The sequence below is a fragment of the Anthonomus grandis genome, chromosome 12, assembly GCF_022605725.1.
Source record: "Anthonomus grandis grandis chromosome 12, icAntGran1.3, whole genome shotgun sequence".
Classification (NCBI taxonomy): domain Eukaryota; kingdom Metazoa; phylum Arthropoda; class Insecta; order Coleoptera; family Curculionidae; genus Anthonomus; species Anthonomus grandis.
Window position 1 is genome coordinate 26,959,177 of NC_065557.1, and position 22,601 is coordinate 26,981,777.

Here is a 22,601-nt window from a genome sequence, read left to right on the forward strand (position 1 = left end):
CGTAAAAAAGCGGTCAGTGTTTCGACAGTAAAACGGCGACTTTATAATGCTGGTCTTAAAGGACATTTAGCTGTATCAAAACCGCTACTGAAGGATGTTAATAAGAAGAAAAGACTTGAGTGGGCCCAATCACACAAAGAATAGACCATTGATGACTGGAAGAAAATTCTCTGGAGTGACGAGTCGAAATTCGAGGTTTTTGGAACGAAGAGGCGAGTTTTTGTTCGCCGTTATGCCAATGAAAGGGTCGCTGAGAACTGTACTGTGGCCTCAGTTAACACGGTGGTGGTTCGGTGATGGTGTGGGGTTGTTTCGGAGGATCTGCAGTGGGCGATCTAATTAGAACAGAGGGAATTCTTCAAAAAGAGGGTTACAAAACAATTTTAAGTGACAATGTACTTCCTTCTGGTACTTGAATAATTGGGGAAAACTTCATCTTTCAACGTGACAATGACCCCAAGCACACGTCGAAATTGTGTAAGCAACATTTAGGTCAATTACAAAGGCAACATCTTCTGAAAGTTATGGTATGGTCCCCACAATCACCTGACCTCAATCCTATCGAATTACTGTGGGATGAACTGGATAGACAAGTGCGAAAATCATGCGCCATATCAAAAAAAGACTTGTGGAGGATCATCCTAGAAGAGTGGCACAAGATACCTCAGGAAACTTTGGACAAATTAATTAGAAGACTACCGAAACTCTGTGAAGCTGTTATTAAAAATCAAGGCGGACATGTAGATGAATCCAAAATTTGATTTTCTTAAATTTAATTAATTGAAAAATGTATTGTTTATATTCATTTTGTTATAAATAAACCGTAAATACTTTTGAGAGGTAGTGTAGCACTTCCGTCAAGTCATATTATCAGCTTGCTTTTTTTTAATGGAACACCCTGTATATTTTTAGTTTTTTAATTGTTTAAAACATTTTCTAGATATTGTATTGATTAATATACTCGAATAACAAACGTAAGTATATTAAGGCTAAGTTAAATTATTTTAGTAAAGCTCTAAAACACCATAATATTAAGGTGGTTAGTGAGTTCATACAATAACACCTCTACAAAAGGACAAAGCGCTCCAAAAAATTTTGCTCGTGACGTCACGCGTTTGGGCCATGCACTTCGGGTTGATTTTCAGGTGAATTCGGCTGTTGACGCTGCCGTTGTTCGTCCGCGGAAGGCTGCCTGCAACGCTGCCAGACTTTGCAGATTGCCGTGAACATTAGGATGCTCTATTACTATCTTAAAATAATTAAATCTATATCTTTAACTGCTCTTACTTTACAATTTAGTTAAAAAAAAGAGTGCATCCTTATTTCTCTTTTCATAATTTAAACTTCCATTTTTTCAAATTTTATCATTTATACCTTGTTACTTGCCAATAGGAGTTCTTTCTATATAAATCTGACAGCGGCGCATCTACTAGTTGTGCCACCTGATGAAACGAGAGGTTAGGTTGTTTATATTTATGTTCTGTTGTTGCCGGTATTTCTGACGAGATCCGCAGTAAACATTAGCTCATTTTTGTGTTTTTTTTTCTAAAATTAGTTTATTTCCGCGAAACGTGTATGTTATATTTATGTAAACTCTTCGCGTACTTTTAAATCGCAAAATCGTACTTTCGGACTAGAAAAATCCTCTGAAAAACCGGGTCTCCGGCGCGCCGCGGTTTTATTTGTTTATATCAGACTTTAATAGTTCAGTTCGTGTTTAATTTAATGTTTTTCTCCTAGTTCGGCTTGTAGTTTATACCAGGGTGTAAATATGCCTTAAATGTGTTGTGTTCTGGGTTGTAACGGAAACTATAAAAACGGACCTAAAGTGCATGTCTTCGGTTTTCCTAAGGATATACCTAAATCTAAGGGGAAAATGGGTAAAAGCCATACACAGAGATGACTTTGAGCCCACAAACAACACCAAAGTATGTGAAGCTCATTTTCCTGAAGGTAGTATAATAAAGAGTACTTTATTATACGTTTTATTATACATATTAAGTTCAAGATTCCAACACAGGTAAAATTTTTACAATAGAATTACTAAAACCATGACTGAAACTTTTGAAACTTTTTTATATAGCGAGCCAGTTTGTGTTTTAACATCAAAATTTAAAACTCCATATACTTCCCATAGTTTAGATGATTTATATGCAATACTTGAAGCAATAGACCTTACTATTATTACCCTGTCTTTGGAGGAAAATGTTACCAATAATGACAACCCTGAATGTGACTTAAATCTGCCACCTACAAATACTGCTACCGAAACTGCTACCAATACCCTTGGCAATACTATTCTCGATCATGCCAAACCATCAAATGACATAAATAAAATGAAATGTGTGTTCCATTTTGTGTCAAATATACTAAAAAGTTTTAAAAACATTGAAGACAACAAAATAGTGCCTTCTTTAGATTTTATTTGTGAACAATTAGCTTTGTTTACAACTGCAAAGGAAAGGTACAGATATTCAAGTAGTACAATAATTTTGACTTCTATAATCTATACTATTAGTCCTCATGCATACAAGTATTTAAGAGATTATGGATCCCTAATTTTACCACATCCTCAAACTATAATGGGTATTTGTAAACACATGACCGATCCCCACATAGATGAAAAAAAATGTTTTTAACTTATGCCTGAAATGTGTTTAGTTTACTAAAGGATCATGAGAGATTTGTGACACTCTTTTTTGATGAAATTCATATTGACCCTTACATGGACTATAAAGGCGGTAATATCACTGGAACATCAGTCAATAATAAGTCTCTAGCTTCAACGGCATTTACTTTTATGATTACAAGTGTGTGTTCCAGCTTTAAGGAAGTAGTTCACATAGCTCCCATCTCCAAAATTACATCAGACATACTTTATAATTTTATTAAGACAATTATTGAAAATTTAGAGGAGATTGGGTACATAGTTTTTTAATAGTGTGATAATAATGCCATTAGTCATTTTTCAACTGCAGACCAACTTAGCATTGTTTATCCTCATCCCATAGATAATCAGAGACCATTATTTTACCTATTTGACACAGTTCACTTACTTAAATGTGTATTTAATAATTGGCTTAACTCTAAACCAGACCAAAAATTTTATTTTCCTGATTTTGACACCTCAAAGAAAAAATGTGCTTCTTTTTCTGCAATTAAAAAATTACATGAACTGGAGTATACCTAAGCTTTTTAAGCTTTTAAAGTCAATATATGTATTTATGTGTATATAATAAATTTTTTTTATACTTAATGGTATAAAAAAATACCTAAATACGTATGTTGAATTTTGGCGCAGATTTAGGGGAGTTGGGAGTCTGACATTCAACCAGAACTAAAACATACCTTTAAATGTTTCCTGAACTCTATTCTATTCCTAGCATTTTTTAAAATAAGTCAAATATTGAGATATTAGCATATGAAATCCCTTGGTTTTTAAAAATCGGTGGCCCACATCGATGACGTCACGCGCCAAGCACTAAGGCCTTGTCTTTGAGTAGGTGTTGGTTCATAGGTTGCGAGAGCCTTTAAAATGGAAATTAACATTAAATGTGCGTGAGACATGAAAAAAGCATAATAAAATCAATATGAAAATTGGTATTATACAGTGACTACATCTTGCGCAAGCATCACTATTTTGGAACAAATAAATGAAAATAGGATATAACCTGTGGGTCACTGCACTCGTAGCTGAGTCATTTTTAAACATGTTAAAATTAAAATAACTTATTACAATTTCTAATAGTAGTAATATTTACTTAAGACTTATATTAAGCATTTGATGAAGTTATTTTATTATAGATAACCTCTTATTTATAAGAATATATACCATATGTGGATAAGATACTTACTATGAAGTCTAGTATGCATTCCGAGCAATTGAGCTTTCTCCATATGTAGATTGGTCTATGCAGTAAAACAGACTTTCTGTTGCTCTAGCCTAAATTTTTCCTTATATAAGTGTATATTTTTAAAGTATCTTAAACGAAAAATCATTATTTTTATAATTATAATCTTTCCAGTTGTGATCTACTTGTGAATATATAAACTCTAAGTTTTTTAAATTATTTTGTAAATAATTTTTATCGAAACATGGTGTTGAGTCACTTGGATCTCAACCCAAAAGTTTTTGCTGAGGAAACAAATAGGGGTGATTTTTTTTGAATTCGTTAAAGCTATTTTCAAGAAAATAGAGGAAATGTTTGGTGAAAAGGATAACTTTCTTTGGTTAAAGCGATGTTTCGAATCTACCCAATAAAAATAAAGAATTGCTCCGCATAGCAGATGCTCAAGAACAGCACTGTAGATACCTGAACATTCGCGTTTTTGACCTACTTGTCGCGTGTCTACACGTCAGAGATCATCTAAGTTACAGATGATTATGAATACTCCTTTAAGCCGATAATAATATTAAAGGAAAGGTGCATTTATCAATCTCTGTGTGAATTATTTGAAAAAAACTCTAAATTACGTACAAAACTATTTTTTAACCCTGTTAAGTTATCCAAGTTGCACCTAAAGAGTCTTACAAATAGAGAATGTGGAAGCTTAGCTTTCAAAAACGTGAAACTATATACAGGGGGCTCCGTCTTTAAGGAGTTAGCTATCCCTGAGGTAATGAACAGTCTTGTTTGTAAACAACTGAGTTGGGTATGTAGCGTGTTTGAGGAGAAATAGCCTGGGTTTATCAATAGATGATGTGTTACCACTATTTTATGGACTAATAAATGCCCTTGTGACAAGCGTTTAATGTAACATGGGCAACATGGTTATTAAGGAGATTATCGGGTGTCAACGGTATAATTAAACGATCAAACAAACTTACCTTATCTGAAGTTCGATATAATAGTAATTATATGAAGCGTCCAGTCTGAATATATTCTTATAATTTACCACGTAGTCCGCCCCTGGCTACCTGTCGTGCACCATACTCAAGCAAAAACAACAAATCAGTAACTGAGATATTTGCCGCGCGTCCCTCCGTCTCAACTCATTCTTTTAGAGACTCAATTTTATTAATCCTTTACATCAAAGTGGGTTAACCGGGAGGGAGGGAATATAATATATTCAAACTGGACGCTTCATATAATTACGTTCGAATTTCACTTAAGGTAAGTTCGTTTGATCGTTTAATTATTATCACGTCAAGTCCGAATATATTCTTATAATTTACCACGTAGTTGTTTAGAGAAATTGTGGTAAGGGTGGATGAAAATTGAGCAAGACACATTAATTTTTAGTCCAAATAGATTGTATTTCTGTAAAAAACATCTAGTGGTTAACCATCTAGCTGTAAAATTTGCAGTTTCTAAATTACTCCGAAAAGGATTTGTTTAAAACTGCCTTAGCAAAATCCAGCTCCCTGGACAGAGGACGATTATAGAACCTGGCAAATGTGGCCTTTTTTACCAGATCAACCTGTTGTTCTGAAGATTGTATCAAAAGCTACTCCTTTTCTTAAAGCCGCCGAGGAGGCTGCGTGACGAGTAGAATTTGGTTTAAAAATCGTTGTGTCAATACCCGCAGCCGATAACGTCAGCCGATAACTTCACCCATTTGTTAATTGTCTCCTTACTAGCCCTGCCATGTGGTTTATTTTTTTTTTTTTTTTGGAAAATTGATCTGGATTTTTAAATGGCTGCGTCGTTTGGACGTATGTAGTCAAAGTAGTTGCCACACATAATTTGAGATTCTCTCTAAAATAAGGAATGTGACAACTGGGTTGGGTCTTTCCCAGGCCCGATGTTTTTATTGCATGCGAAATAATGTTAGGTATTCTTATTAACGAAATAGTTTAGTATTCCAAGTATTGGTATATTTCGGAATGGAAGGCTTCAAACGCGCAATACCTTATTAAAGGTCAATATTTTCACAATCTAAAACGCAGAAAATTCGGCCAACGTGACACAGCGAAATCTAACAAACGTGAACGACGGTGTACCAGAAACGAATGAGTTGAGATGGAGGGACGCGTGGCGGATATCTCAGGTATTATTTTTTATTTTTGCCTGAGAATGGTGCACGACAGGTAGCCAGGGGTGAACTACGTGGCAAATAATAAGAATATATTTGGAGCGGACGTGAATATAATTTTTGAATAATTGTATTACTTTAAAATTTTATGATGTTTTATGGTTGAGATGATTATGATATGAAGAGGTTGGATGCAGGGTCCAGCTCGTCTGGATACCTAGCCATGCAGGTAATGAACAAGCGGACTCTCTTGCCAGACTGGGATCCGCGAATGTGCCGTTGGGACCGGAACCCATAGTTGGTATCGCCAAATGCGTTGCGGTCGCATCAATTAAGGGTCTGCTGGACAAGTGGACCCACCGAAGATGGACTGAGTCCCCTGGTATGAGACAGGCCAAAGCGCACATAGGTGGGCCCTCTGCCTTTCTCACCAAAAATCTACTACGCCTAAAAAGACGCGAAATTCGGCTAGTGACAGGTCTTTTAACCGGTCACTGGCACTTAAGAAGCCATCTCCATACTATCGGTATTGCGAACAACCCGGAATGCCGATGGTGCTGTGAGAAGGATGAAACCGTTGACCATGTAGTCGGGGAGTGCCCAGCACTCACGCACGCCAGGTTCAAATACTTGGGTAACACTTTCAGTGTACCGAGCGACTTTAAGTCCTTCAGACCAGAGAGCCTTATAGGTTTCTCTAAGGCCGTTGGGCTCTGGTAACCCCCGGTGGGGCATGACGGGTCCATCAGGAGACCTATATGCACAACTGCCTTGGCAGCCCACTGTTTCGTCAATTCAATTCATTCATTCATGGTTGAGATGAAAAGGTTCATATCAAAAAATTTAATACGAGGTAATCAAGTTGCTCTTTTTTAATAAATAAAACTCCCGTATATATAGAATCTATTCCTTTTGAATATTTACGTTTTGGTTTTGCACTGCTGGTCAGTTATTATAAAGAGAGCCAATTCGGAATATAAAATAGAACAAAGAAAAGACAAACGACCCAATTACTATTGCGTCACAGTGTTCATCGGTCAAATGAAGCGCGTTCGCACCACCTTCGCGCGCCAAATCAGTTGGCTGGATAACTTGAACTAAATCACTTGTTTTTGATTTTTTAAGTTAAACCAAAATACCAAAAAAGGGAACTAGTAAACTATACAGTGCACTTAGAAAGTAAACGTGGCTCAATTCCCCACACCTTGAAATTCGATAAAGCGCTTTCCTCAAGAACTTAAAAAAATACAAATCACTTTAAATTATTTATTATAATATATTTTTATTTCTCCATTTAAATTATTGATGATTTTTATTTAAAAAAAAACTTCGATTAAAGCGAACCAAGCAATAGTCTTGGGTGACCACTTCCATGGTAATGCGGCATCGCAGTGGCGCATAACAGTCCGATTCAGAAAATTGAGTGAAAAAGTCATACAGATTACATGTTTCATCTAATAGACATCTTCAGATCTGTATTTTTTTCACGTAAATACAAATTTATAATTATAAACCCAAATAAAATAAATATTTTAAATCAATATTCCAAGGCACTGCAACCTAATTATTGCTAAGATTAGATTTGCTGATATTGAACTAAACAGATTGAGTGAAATCTTTTTCGCGGCACTGTTTTGCACCGTGTTTTTGTTTTAAATATTTTCGATTTTAGTCCTCACTTCTAGCCTGGCAAGAAAACCATAATACATAATCTCGTTGTAATTGTAACCACCTCTTCACTGCCAAATATCTTTCGATGACCATCTAAACTTGCTTCTCAAAATAGACCAAAATTAAGGCTATGAAATTAATATTAAAAACTAAATATTTTTTCACCTCCTATTGAAGGATATTTTTGTGAAATTCTATTTAAAATATTATTTCAGCCGGATACGCAATACTATGTAGATGAAGTAGAAAGTGAAAATGAGGACGAAGAGGAAGATGAAGACGTTTTTGAGGGAAATACCACTACAATTACCAAGAATGTAAATAATGAACATTCTGACCCCAATTCATACTCTTGGTTAGTCCTTAAATTGGCTACATTAAAAATAGTACATAACAGGCTAATCGACTTTCTAGGGGTAAGTTTATACTCTTTTATATAACATTGGTAAGTTTAGTTCTTATTGTATATAGTCAAAACTTTATGCTGCATTAGATTTTATAAAATTTGGAGTAATTAAATATGAAACAAGGTTTAACGTTGAAGTATTTACTTTTAGGTCGCTGGCTTGGAGACCTCCGAGCTACCGGTAGCAAGTCCTTTAATTCATAGTGCTCTCAGAAGCTTAACCAATTGGCAAGAAAATTTAAAGCGTGAGCTTGAATTAAGAGAGGTGCCACCCGAGTATATTCCTGGTTGTTTTGTTGAAAGTTCTACCACTGGTCCACCAATACAAAAATATCGGTATAGTTTAAAGCCAATTTTTTTTTATATCTCGAAGTTTTGTAATACCTAATATTTTTCATAGAGCGCTTCTTAAATATAAGTAATTTATATTTTTAATAATTTAGGCAACTGCTGGAGCCCCATAATACGCCATTTTCTACTAAGAGTTCTGCAAGTTCAGCACGAATGTTGTGGAATTACCTTGTTCATCAAGAATCAGTACAAGAAATATTTATTAGAGCTGTTTTTGGTAATAAACGGAGGTAAAAACCAAAATGTTAAACTGTTTCTTATATTTAAAATATAAAACATTTCGAAAATACTTCTTAGGTCAACTGTTGCATTGGAAGAAGTTATTCCTCATTCTGAACCTAGTCTGGAACCAGTAAGAATTATTCATAAAGAGCAAGATTGTATCTCGGCGTTTTCTTTGAATCATGTAAGTGTGTACTGATATTTCTTCATCTTTGCCAAAATTATTGCATTACACTATGTCATTAGTTATTTTATAGCATAATTATTATTCAAAGGGATGAAAACAATCCTCGTTTGTCAAATATTAATTCATTAATCTTTTTTATGGATCCGGATATTTTTTAAGATGAATATGAAAACTCCGATGTCATTATTGTGACAATTTCGTGAGTAAACAATTTCTACCAAAAACTTGCGTCTTGAAAAAAAGACACTTTCGCTAATTGAAAATGTTTTCAGTTATTATTTAGGAACTAGTGTAAATGTGATGGTGGAGAAGAAAAAGGAACCAAAGGGAATTACATTAAATTTAGTGAAAAATTCAAATAAAAATTCTCTATTTTTAAAAATTATCAAAAAAATTGCTGCATTTTTTCTAAAAAAATCCTAAAAGCATTCTCGAGCCATTTCCTTATCTTATGAATTTGATATTTGAAACTGGTGTTTTCCATTTTTTACCATTGCATATAACAGGAAACAATAAAATTCTTGGCAACTGGAGACCCATAGCATTAACGAGTAATCTTATGAAAATTATTAAAAAGAGCTGACTCAACGAATTTGTAGAGAAATATAAATTATATATATTATAAAATATCAATTAAGAGAAATGTAGTACTATGTTCTGGTGTAAATTGCATAACAGACTAGGTCGGTATATCTTAATGTCTCTATCAATAATGAAAAGTTACCATGCACCTTATATTTCGAGATCCGGGCAAAGCGTTTGACATAGTGACTTTTTAGATTTTACTAAAACAATTTAAAAATATGGGAATACCAGGCATTTCTTATATTTTTTTTAGAAGTTATTGTGATAAAAGATATCAAGGTCGAAGAATAAATAAATACGTAAGTTGACCTAAAGCACTGGAGTTTGGTGTCCCTAGAAGCTTAAGACTTGATAGCTGAGGAAGAACATTAATTACCTATTGAAAATTAGATTTAAGCTAATTTTTCTACAAAATCTCGAAATCTTTGAAACTTGTTTTTTTTTACATTTTTGAGATCAGCAAGATTTCGTTTGGTCAAATATTTAGCTTTTGTAACAGTATTGTTGCCTTATATTAGATCAAAGGTTCTATTCTTTCTTGGAAACAATTTGTGGCTAATCGTGGTTCGTATATTCAAAAAAAGAATACACCCGATTATTGATTGATTTGGTCACATCCCTGGCATAAATAATCCTAGTGAATGTGGTACTCGAGGAATATTCTCATTCGAAAATTCTAGTCTAAATTGCAATTTATGGTAGAACATATGGTAGACCCAAGTTATTTAAATTATTTTCTAGAAACATAATATCTTAAATGTATCGTTTCCAGAATGTGATTTAGGTTTTTCAGAAAAGTCAAAGTTTTTTGACAGTAGAGTACCGTAATATGTGTAACACTCTTGTATATTTAAATCATTACTGGAAAAATTTAACTCTAACTAAAATACAAAGAATTTATGCGTATGTTGTTCGACAGCTTTATAAATTTCAAAAAAGGAAAATTGTGTCTTTTCAATATATCACTATTCCAGAATTACAAAATGCACTACTTTGCCTCACTAAATGTATCCAAATGGAACATTTTGCTACTGAAATAGCTAAATTAAAGAGTGAACTTGTTTTGCCAAAACTTTTTGAGAAAGTTGAAACCTTACTTAGATATTCAGGGTTTTCTTAGAGTAGCAGGTCGCATTTGCCATTCTTAGTTTAGATTTTGATGTACAATTTTGACTTTTATCGCCTTTTATCACTTAGAAATAGTAAATTTACGTACTAACTTATTAATCAAGTACTGTGTCTTATACATGTACATTATGTCATATATAACACTCATTAGTTGCTTTGATAAAATATTTGGATTGTTGACGTTCGAAAAGCCATGCATAGAGTACTCTCAAAAAGCCTTACTTGCTGAAAAACCTCTTATCATCATCCCCTGATGATGTCACTTGCCATAATATCCCGTGAGCAATATTGGTACAAATTTTTGTGGGCATTTTTCTATAACTATGAGTAAACTTCGTAGTACAAAAACCACCAAAGCTTTCTCAAAAAAAACCACCAAAGCTTTGAGAAAGCTTTGGTGGTACGACTGTGATATTTTTGAAGGTTGTGCTGCGAAGGAAGGTATTCTTTGGCATTTTTACCTAGTGCAAGTCCTCAATTTGAAAGCATATATAAGTCCGTAAAATTTCACTCGAATATTCGGCAACCAAACTCTTACTTACTCATCAATATTACTCTCAAATACTTTTGTACAAGTAGAACGTGTGGTTAATTCGCGCCCTCTGTATCCTGTTATTACAGATAATAGTAATCTGTCAGTACTAACGCCCGGGCATTTCTTGAATATGCAGCCGCTAACTTTACCTAATTCTACATAGAAGTTCCCACTTGGAAACCCGGAATCGTGCCAAGCAAAAGGTATAATTGCAGTTGTTTTTATTTTCGTAAGAAATGAAATGCTTGGAGGATTATATTCAATCATAATTTTGAGTAATGCGGTAACTTTCTAAAATGGGGTTTAAAAACTAAAAATGTATTTCTTGGTTTATCTTATAGGCTTCCAGGTGTAAGGTTGTGTGAAAGACATTATGTTCACTATTGATAAATTTATGCTGCTTATAATATTTATGGAATATCGATATTGTAACGTAACTTATGAAGTACACTCCTTTCTGGAACACACTTACGTAGGAATACATTTTTATGTCAGGAACACATCGAAAATGCTTAGTTTCTACTTTGTTTTTGCCGATGGAGACCAATCATTTCAAGAGAATACTGATAGTTAAAGCAAGCAAGTATACAAAATTTAGAAAATTTGAACTTCAGGATTTACAATAAAACAATCTAAATTAAGCCCTACAAATTGTTTTCAAACAAGATCAACTTCAAAAACTGGATCTTGTAGGTGAAAATATATATTAAATAAACTAAACGTAAGTACCAAGCCAACACAACCCTAAATAAACTCAACTAAAAGTCACCTTAAACTACAAAGAGGTTTTTATTATACAGTTTTTTAACATCTTTATTACAAGATTTTGGTCCATCCACATATAAACCGTAAATATACAGTTTTTAGCTTTTTTGAAAATACTGTTGTAACACATACCTCTTACTAAGATAATAGTATCATCCGCATAGCAGACACATTGATAATCTATTTCATACATGGCAGAGAAAAATTCATTAATATAGAGGGTAAATAGAGCTAGGCCCAAAACAGTCTCCTGTAGCATCCCAATTTCTGCATGGCATGTCTTACTATAAGCGTCAATTATTTTTACTTTCTGCGGTTTTTGTGTTAAATAGGACGTAAAGAGTTTTTATAGAGTGCCTGTGATTTCAATTTTTCTCATAAGAATTTTAAAACTTACAGTATGGAATACACGTGCAAGGTCAATTAAAATACCCAGTGTTTAAATTTCTTAGTAGAAATATGAATTATATGGTTTGTAACGTGCTACGTTACAGACAGAGAGCATATTCTGCGACCATTCTTGCAAGAAAACTATTGTCACGGTCATGTAAATAGCACATTTTTAATATTTTATTTTTTTCCAAACAAAACATTACATTTTTAAGAATTAGATTTTTACTATACAGTTAAAATACACTACTAAAAAAACTCAAAATATAGAAAATGTATAAACATAACACCCAAAATTCTTAATACTTTGTGGGAAAACCTTTATTTTTAATCACTGCTTGCAGGATGTATGGCATAGATTCCACTAAGGCTTGGCAATAGCTATTTGGGATTCAGGACCAAACTTCTATTACATTTACCCACAATTCTTTTATATTTGAGGAGTTTCGACCTTGAAGATCCCGTTTTACTCGGTCCAAGGGTTCTCGATAGGATTCGCGTGGGGACTTTAGGTGGCCACGAAAAAACATCCACCATATTATCTTTAAGCCAGTTTTTAACCAGCCTGGATGAATAGTTTGTTCATTATCATGCATAACTTATAGTTAACTGGAAGAATTCCGTCAGCATATGGCTCCATTATATTTTGTAAAAACCTCTTGTATAAAAATTCATCCATTATTGCGTTTATTTTATAAATAAACGCAATAATGGATTGTAAAATTCGTTGAATAATAATTGATTTAATTTGGCCAACTCCCCAATAGTGCTCCCCAAACCAGCATATCAAACGCAAATTTTAACATTTTCTAAATATTTCTTTTTATGGTTTCCTCTTAGCAATACATCCTCGAAGGTTGACTTTATCTGGAATACATCATGAATATTCGCCTAACAGTTCTCACTGACAGTTGTATGTCATAACGATCCAAGATTTCCCTTCTTATTTGAGATGCGTTGAAAAAAAGATTAGCTTTAGATATTCTCAGTATGAGTTTATCAAAATGTTTGGCAGTTTTTTTTTTCTAAGAGCTCTTTTCTTTTTTTGTGTGCTCTGTGAAAATTCATATAGCTGAAGAGCATTGTATACTAGCTTTCTAGAATATTTTAGAATTTGGGCAATTTTGGAAACTGTAAGTCCATCATTTTTGAGCTGCGCGATAAGTACTTTTCTTTCAGGTCCCAGTTAGTGCTCTTTCTAAAAAATCTTTCTATCTACTAAAAATTATAAACAAAAGTCTGCTATTTATTAGTCATTTCACAGATAAGTGCGATCCCTTAGAATTAAAGCCAAATACCAACAAAATTCGGTAAGAATTTCTGTTTTTTATTCTTTGTACTAAATAAACATAAACAAATCATCGGAATATTTAAATATTTTAAGTTAGTGCAAATATAAAAGAAATTTAGTGTGCTAATATGACGGCGACTGTATATTAGAAGGTTAACTGCGTGAATATTGTTTATTCAGACACTTATATAATCTTAATTTGATGTTCTTTTTAAAAATCTTTGAGACGCATCTAGTAACACGAATTCGTCTAGAGTTTATTTAGCCTATTTTATTAATAGAAACAAGGATATTATTCTTTATTATAATTATCAGGATTAGTACCTTTTTACAATATAAGATTAATTAGATAATGCAATGGTTTTAGTAAATTTTTGTGGTTATCCTTTCTAAATATTGTTACTGAAATGTCTTCACTATGTAATGAACTATTTTTTAGTAACTTTTGTGTTAAAGGGCTAAAAAATAAAATATATTAGACAAATTTGCTATGCTATTAAAATAATGCTCAAATATGTTTGCGATTTCAAATTTATTCTAAATTAATATATGTAATATCATTTTTAATAATACGTCAATAAGCCTATTTTCCACTTCCTTTTATTAATTGAGCATATGCAATAGTATTTTCTAAATTTATTATTTAAGTAGTTAAACTAAACTAATATTAGTAAACCAAAATATTATTATTTTAGCAAAATAGTGGTATGATCGTGGTGGCCACACCACGGGAACTTCAGGAAATGGACATATCACTCCTTTTAGAGCTTCCTTCTTGGTTAGAAGACGAATGTGAACTAGATATCTTAAATTTGACAAAGGATTGTCCTGATAGTACGGTACCACCATTTTTGGTTATACAAAGCGTTGGGGATAAATCGAAAGATACTCAGCCTAGTAGTCCGCAACCTGGTATGGGAAGCCAAAGTGGCAGAGGAGCTAGTGTTGTAAGTATTTAATCTTTAATATATTTTCAGTATTCTGTTTTTAAAGAATGATGTAATAAACAGCAGTTTTTAATATTAGATTTAGGAAAGATTTTATAAAACTTATTTTAGTGACAGGTAAAGGCATAAACTTTGGGAACATTTTGTAAATTTAAAAATTGTTGTATGGAAAACCGACATTTAAACTCATTTACATATCAATATTAATTGCGTGAAACTTTAATTTCATAACGAAGTTAAGTACTAAGGTTAGAACATTGAATCTACTATAATAAAAATTGGCTGTTTTGAGTTATTTTATTTATTGATTGTTTTGTTTGTATATTATAATCTCGCAAATTTTTTCTGTAATTTTTATAGTAGTAAATGGTGCAAAAATGTCAATAAAGGCAACAGTGGATACTTGCATGGTAAACGTATCAAGTATTTCACGTTGCTTTTTTTTATTTTGAAAAGCTAGAACATTTGCATAGATAAAATATATACAGTGTGTTCATTTGAAAACTTCCCACCATGGATTTATCGAAAACCACTGTTAAAAAAAAAAGCCGAAATAGGTCAAAAGCTTTGTCAAGGGGGATAACTTTCTAACCTAAAATTACTTCACCCCCTTTCACCCTCTGCCCACCAGGGTCATCCCCTTAAAAATTTTAAATGGCAAGGGGTATCGAGTAATAGCTTGTTTAAAAGGTCTTTCGAAGTCTTTTATTTTGAGGTTTTTTTTTTAAATCGGTCGATTCGTTTTCGAGAAAATTAGAAAAATCTTTGTTTATCTTAATTTGTTCAGATAGAAAACAAAAACATGAAAATATCAGTTTTTATTTCAATAAGTGTTCAAAATGTTGCCCGTTTTTGGCCAAACAATGATATAGGCGATGTTCAAATTTCTGACGGACATTTTCAAAAACTTGTTGTGGAATATCATGGCAGCTGTCGATGATTCGTTGACGAAGTTCATCCAAACTTTCAGGTTGTGGAGTAAACATAATAGATTTCAAATGATCCCATAGAAAAAAGTCTAACGGCGTTATATCAGGAGATCTAGCAGGCCATTCTATAGGCCCCCTTCGCCCTATCCATTTATCTGGTCACACCAAAGGTTCCAACCATAGGACTGGATATACAGGGTGTCCTAGCGAAAACGAAACAGAGCTATTTTCGGTATGAAAAAAATTTTTTTTTCAAAAATCTCGGACACGTCGATTTTATTTTTGAGGGGGACAACTTTTCCTTACCAAGGCACCCTCATACCAGCAACCCCCTTCGAGGGGGTGGACTCACCCCTAAAATCCTAAATGGAAAGAGGGGTCGTATGATACCTTATTTTAAAGGTCTTCTAATTCTGAATATAACTGCCAAATTTGAAGTGGCTAAAATTATTTCTCTGGATAAAACAGCTTGTCAAAATTGCGGAAACAGCGAAAATGAAAAAGGTATTATGGACTCTTTTTTGGATAATATTTTTAAAAGAACCAAGAAATCCTCTTTTCGAAGGGGTCACTTATTAATTAAGAGGCCACCTAATACCTGGAATCCTTTACGAGGGGTTGAAAGCACCCCTTAAATCTTAAACAGAAAGAGGGATCGTGTTATACCTTATGTTGAAAGCGTTTTCACTTTAAATTTAAATGGTGACTTCTGAGTGACTGATGGATTTCTTCTGGATATGAAAGCCAAATAAAATTCTGGAAAAAATGCTTTAAATAAACCTTTATGCCTGAAACCCTTTCTTACAATTTTTTTTATTGGATCATTAAAACATGATTAAAAATTTATTAGTATTGTTAATATTATTGTTATTACACCTTATCAGCATATCATAAATAAAAACAAAGTACCAAATAAAATGCAAACACAAGTATCTGAAGAATTTATTTAGCTTGCTAAATATCATTGGTACTTTTTTCATAAAGCAGCATTTATTTAAATAGTTTTAAATTATTACCCAGTCTTTTACGTGTTGAAACACTGTTAGCAATGGTTTATTCTACTGCAGAGAGGAATGAGATGATAGAGTTTTTCTTTCGGCATAACAATTGTGCCAATAGAACGGTACAAGAATTTAATGACCTTCATCCAGAAAAACGAGTCAACAAAAAATACATTCTAGAAATAGTTGCTAAATTTAGGGAATCTGGCAGTGTCTTAAATAAAAAGCGTGAGGTTCAAAATGCTGTTGTTGTCAATGAAGCAATGCAAATAACTGTCCTAGGTCAACTTCATGCCGAGCCAGGAAAATATAAGTATCAGAAAATTGGCGACGAGTACAGGAGTAAGCAAAAGTAGTGTTCATAGGATACTTTAGCATAATAAATTGCATGCTTACAAAATTCATCTGGTGCAAGAACTGGATGAGGACGATTTTGACATGCGAGTGCAATTTTGTGAATCGCTTAGTGATATGATAACTGTTAATCCGCGTCTTATTTACAACATTTGCTTTTCAGATGAATGTACTTTTTTTCTTAATGGCAACGTAAAAAATTGCCGCTACTGATCAAATGCAAATTTGGGCCAGTTTCGTGAAGTTCATACCCAGTTCCCTGAGAAGTTAAATGTTTGGGCGGGAATCTTGGGCGGCTCCATTGTTGGTCCGTTTTTTCTGCCCGGAAATTTGAATGGAGAAATGTACCGAGATCTCTTGGAAAATGCCGTATATCCAAGAATAGTAGAAATAATGGAAGGCGGAAATCATTCTGGTGATGATCAAGTCGTTTTCCAACAAGACGGAGCGCCTCCACATTATGCTGCTGGTGTGAGGCAATATCTTGATGAGATATTTCCTGATCGTTGGATTGGAAGGAGAGGATCTTTTATGGAATGGCCAGCTAGGTCACCCGATTTAACCCCATTAGATTTTTTTTTATGGGGGCATTTAAAAACAAAAGTTTACGCTACCCAACCAGACACCCTAGAAGACTTACGCCAGAGAATTATAAATGAGTATCAGATGATAACACCTAAAGTTCTACAAAACGTCAGGCATCGTTTTGAGCAAAACCTGTATTCCTGCATGGAAGTAGGCGGGGCACAATTTGAACATTTAATAAATTGACGTAATTTAAATAAACTTGTTTTATTTAAAAGACACAAAAGGAAAAGGGTAGGTATTTCTTTACTCTCCACTTTTACTGGCAGTAAAGATTGTATTTCTTGCTATTTTTATATCCACAAGATATCCATCAGTCACTCAGAAGTCACCATTTAAATTCAGAGTAAAAAGGCCTTCAAAATAAGGAATGACACGACCCCTTTTTCTATTTAAGATTTAAGGGGTGCTTTCAATCCCTCGTAAAGGGTTCCAGGTATTAGGGTGGCCTCTTAATTAATAAGTGACCCCTTTGAAATTAGGACTTCCTTATTCTTTTAAAAATATTATCCAAAACAGAGTTCAAAATACCTTTTTCATTTTCGCTGTTTCTACAATTTTGACAAGCTGTCATATCCGGATAAAAAATTTTAGCCACTTCAAATTTGGCAGTTATATTCAGAATTAAAAGACCTTTAAAATAAGGTATCACACGACCCCTCTTTCTATTTAAGATTTTAGGGGTGATCCCACCCCCTCGAAGAGGGTTACTGGTATGAGGGTGCCTTGGTAAGGAAAAGTTGTCCCCTTCGAAAATAAAATCGACGTGTTCGAGATTTTTATAAAAAATTTTTTTTTTCATACCAAAAATACCTCTGTTTCGTTTTCGCTGGGACACCCTGTATTATAATTGTAGTACATTATCGACATTTCAGAAAACCTTATCTTACTATAGCAATAATATTACGTTCTTTATTTAAACTTAAAGTTTAATTCCAGAAATTTTTTTGGCCTCTTTTATGAACCGATTTTTTCCCCAAAGCCCCTGTATTACTAGTACTAAGATATGCCAGATAGAAATCTAATATTAAAAATATGCTTGTTTGGTATTATAAGTTAGTGGCTGTTTTACACAATATTATTACCTTGCATATTATTGCACTTAGTAGTGTACTGACTAAAATATAAAACAATTAAATATAAATTAAGCTAAAGTTTTGCTGGCAATCCATAATAGTAGTGTGTATATACACTTGAGAATGTTTGCTTGTTTCTTTGTTCAAATTGGTTATTTTACATAAACATACAACGAAGTTTTATATTTTTTACGTAATATTTGTGTAAAATAGCCATTACATTGTGTAATAATGTTTTAGACCTTTTATATCCACTGAAGTACATATAATGAATTATTAATATACAAGGAATTTTTAACTTATTGAAGTATATGTTGTTTTTGCTTAATATCAGAAGATTGAGAGCAGAATACCGGACAAACATTATTTGCGCTCTAGTTTTATGGGTATTCTTTATTTAAGTTTAGAATATTGCGCCAATGTTTTTAAAATTGGTCTTTAGCAATTTTATATTTTACTATATTAGTAATATTTATCTAGTAGCTCATTTACATTATAATTTACTTTTGGCTTAAGCTTATTTAATTAATTCTAAAACTGCCAAACATTAAGTCTTAAATTGAATGTAATATATAAATATATAAATATACAAATATATTGAAAAGAATGTATTTTTCTTATGTAAATTATAGATAAATTATGTTGCTAAAACAATATTAAGGTATATTTATCTGTAAGGTACTTAAAACAAATATGTAAAACTGACGATTTTGGGTGGACATAAGAGAAAAAACAAGTTTAATATAATTTAATTTTTAATGGCAATTATTGTAATTTGCTTTATTGTATCATATATTCATGGGTTAGTTAATTGTATTCTTTTATGTAACAGCATTAGGAAATTACATATTAAAATGATTTCTAACCCGAACACTTGTACTTTAAATATATTCTTTATGGTTAAAAATCCCTTGTGTACATAATTTGTCGAAAGTTTAACTGATTTTTGCTGATTTTATAATCATTTTTTCTTTTCCAGCCACAGATAGAGAAAAAGTCTAATGTGCAGGTATTTAAATAACGTTTGTGTTTGAAACAGTTTGCACACTAAACTTTTTCTCGAACTTTTTTTTTCGAACTAATTTTTATGTTTGTTTATTATTTTGTCCTTTAACTTCCTATTGTAAGTTTCATTAAAAAATAAATAATTTTTTAATGGACTGTTCTTCCTAACTATATATTTTATATTCAAACCAACTAACATTTTCTATATTATGTTGTTGCTTAGATAAAGGGGTTAAGCTTCCCGGGCTGTCACGATGCCAGTTTTGTCCATCTCGTCTTGCTTCGGTCGGCACACATGCTTCGACCGGTGTGTGTTCTTAACACTGCTAGTTTATGATTATTTTCTGTTTTGGGCTTTGCGCTAATGTATATACTAAGTATGCTTTGGTATGCCAAGATAAATCAATATTTCGTTATCATGAAGTGTTGCAAAAATTTATCTAAAAAATTAAAAAATCTGTTAAGTTTAAAAAATCTAATTTAATTCTTTTAATTTCAACAATGAGAATCATTTATTTCTATTTTGAAGACACCTTTCCAATTTTGACTACCTAATGCCCACATGCACCGTTTTCTGTGTGCGTTTATTAACTATTTTCATGTTGCTATTAGGTAATGACTTTTTAATAAACGACGTGTGACAAAAACCTCGTCACACGTAGTTTATGAGCTTCAAATCTTTGGAAATATTTTAAAGTGGGGGTGTTATAGGACATAAAAGTATTACATAAAAATTAACCTATAAAGTGGCTCGTCAAGTATTAGTGTTTTTAAAATATTTAATATTTAATTACTAGTGGGGTCAGCAACTTATCGAACTAAAATGCACAATGTTAATAGCATTCTTTCCTCTGGAATAATGTGAAGACTGACTTACCATTATTATTTCCTTCTTGGATATATGCGGTTTTACTAAATTAATTAAAAAAACTAGAAAAAATCATGACTTATACTCACATAATAATTGTCGAAGTCGCTTTAACTTACAATTCCTATTTTACCAAAATGACTGCATACTACTCTTGCAACATAATCAATTTTTAACTGAATGTGTATATCGAACTCAATCAAATCGTCTGGCAAAATAATGTTATTCCTGCAAAAACATTGGTCAGGTAGACAATTCTGTGTGTGTGTCAATCTTAATAGTCGGCATGGGCGGAGTTAGGGGGGGGCTTGGGGGGGCTTAGCCCCCTTTAAAATGAAATTAGCCCCCCCCAAAAAAATTGTTCAAAACGTAAAAAAACAGAAAGTATAAGACTTAAAGAATATGTGGTTGAAGCTTCCACTTCCGCAGTACACGAAGAAACGTTCTTAAATTCACCTTTGATAAAAAATGAGGCACAAAACTTTATTTTATATTATAAACTTTTAGGCACAAAATTTAGCCAAAACAAAAAGTTTTGGCTAATTTTAATTTATTATAGGTCTCTCGACAATATAATAAATCATCTAAAAATAAGATTTTCTTCCGAAAGTCAGAAATTAGCTAAATCTGTCTTCAATTTTTTGCAGATGGATTTTGATGGTAGTTTGGAGTATATTGAAAGTGGTCTAACAAAGTCATTGTCGCCAGATGAAATTTTAAAAGAGTTTTTAAAAAAAGGAAATCGAAAATTTTTATTAGAGTAGTTATAAGATAATTTTATTGGATTTCATTTTATTTAAGGACATTTTAAATAAATTTTGCTTTTACTATTTTTGAAGAATTATTGCATTTTATTAAAATGATATTAGTTTTGAAGGTGGCAGACAATGGAGAAGTAATATCTAATTGTCGGATTTGCAATGTCCTAAGAGATACTTCCCAACCGAAACGTGGTGTTTAACTTTGTCTAAATTAATTCAGTCCGACAATTAGATATTAAAATGATATTATTTTGAACTTTGAAATTTTTCTTGAAAGTTAAAATTTTTTTTAAAACTACCTAGCGACTTTTGACTTTTGGTGTGTATGCAATATACTCCAATACATATACAGAATGGTTCATACATTATGGATATTGCAATAAAATTCAGAAACGTGTTCCTTGGATGAAACCTAATATGAAAATAAAAGTAAAACAAATTCATGATATTATATGTATATAGTACAGCAAATTAGAATAGAAGCTGTTTAAGACTATTCTTTTTTTTTAATAATTTTAACGGCTTATAAGTGAAAATGAAGGTGCCCACCAAAAAATTTGTTACCTCCGGCGGCGCCTGCAAACTTTTCTTTGATGGCCACCCCCTCACCTCTTCGTGTAACTCTGCCCCTGGATGGGGGCTTTAGCCCCCCCATTTTTGAGGCTCTAACTTCGCCCATGATAGTCGGTCTTTTTTGTAAATAAAATTATTTTAAAATAAATGGAGTCGAGCGCTTTTACAGCTGAATAACGTTATTGACTGAAAAACAATACGTGCAAAACACAATTTCTAGTACCTAGAAGGAATGAACTTCGATTTTTTCAAGTTAAGGGTATAGTCTAGTTTTTATGCATTCTTGTTAATTTAATTCAAACACGACATTTTAATGTCAATTTGTTCTTTTCATATTATAAGACAAAGTACTAAACGAAGTATATTACGGTAACTAATAATTAATAATATATTGTTAAAGGGCGAAAAGCCTTATTCTGAGGCCTCTTTATTACTAATGTGAAATTTTCTATTGCATTTACTGTTTTTTTATTTTCTAATGTATTTTTTTATTTATTTGACATTGGCGCTAATAGTACTTATATTACATAACGTTTTATATTATAAACTCCTGGATAAAATTATCGCACCACTGATTATTTTGTCAAGAAAATTTAAAACAGTTATATATCTTTTTTCATACAAAAAGCCGAATTAGACAAAAACTATGTTTATGCTCTATCATGTAACATGCTGCTCGTGAAGAATGGGAAAACATTCGGCAGGAAAGTTTTCAAAATTTGATACGAGGAATGCCGCGAAGACTTCAAGCGGTCCTTGCTGCTAGAGGTGGCAATTCATTATTGTTTTTCTTGAGTCTATTGTTTTATTTTTGTATCAAAATTGAAGTTTTTCCTTGTGTTGAATTTAGTTTGGTAAAACAATTTTTTTTTTGTTATTAAATAATGCATAGATGGTTTTAATTTTTTTATCTTTATTAAAAAAAAATCTCTAAAAATAGTGCGATACTTTTGTCCAGGAGTTTATTACGTTTATATTTCTAAAGAATATAAAAA

General features: G+C 32.5%; 1 protein-coding gene across 4 annotated transcripts in view; it reads left to right on the forward strand.

Annotated features, from left to right (window-relative positions):
* LOC126743430 (dmX-like protein 2) overlaps nt 1–22,601 on the forward strand; it is a 141,821-nt gene that overhangs the window by 92,333 nt on the left and 26,887 nt on the right. For 2 of the 4 annotated variants that reach the window (XM_050450529.1, XM_050450527.1), the window contains 6 exons: nt 7,863–8,063; nt 8,205–8,389; nt 8,497–8,634; nt 8,702–8,810; nt 14,203–14,454; nt 19,379–19,408. In XM_050450529.1, the coding sequence (XP_050306486.1) occupies nt 7,863–8,063; nt 8,205–8,389; nt 8,497–8,634; nt 8,702–8,810; nt 14,203–14,454; nt 19,379–19,408 (915 nt within the window). The remainder of the gene's footprint in view (nt 1–7,862; nt 8,064–8,204; nt 8,390–8,496; nt 8,635–8,701; nt 8,811–14,202; nt 14,455–19,378; nt 19,409–22,601) is intronic. The other 2 variants (XM_050450528.1, XM_050450530.1) reach the window with 1 other exon arrangement.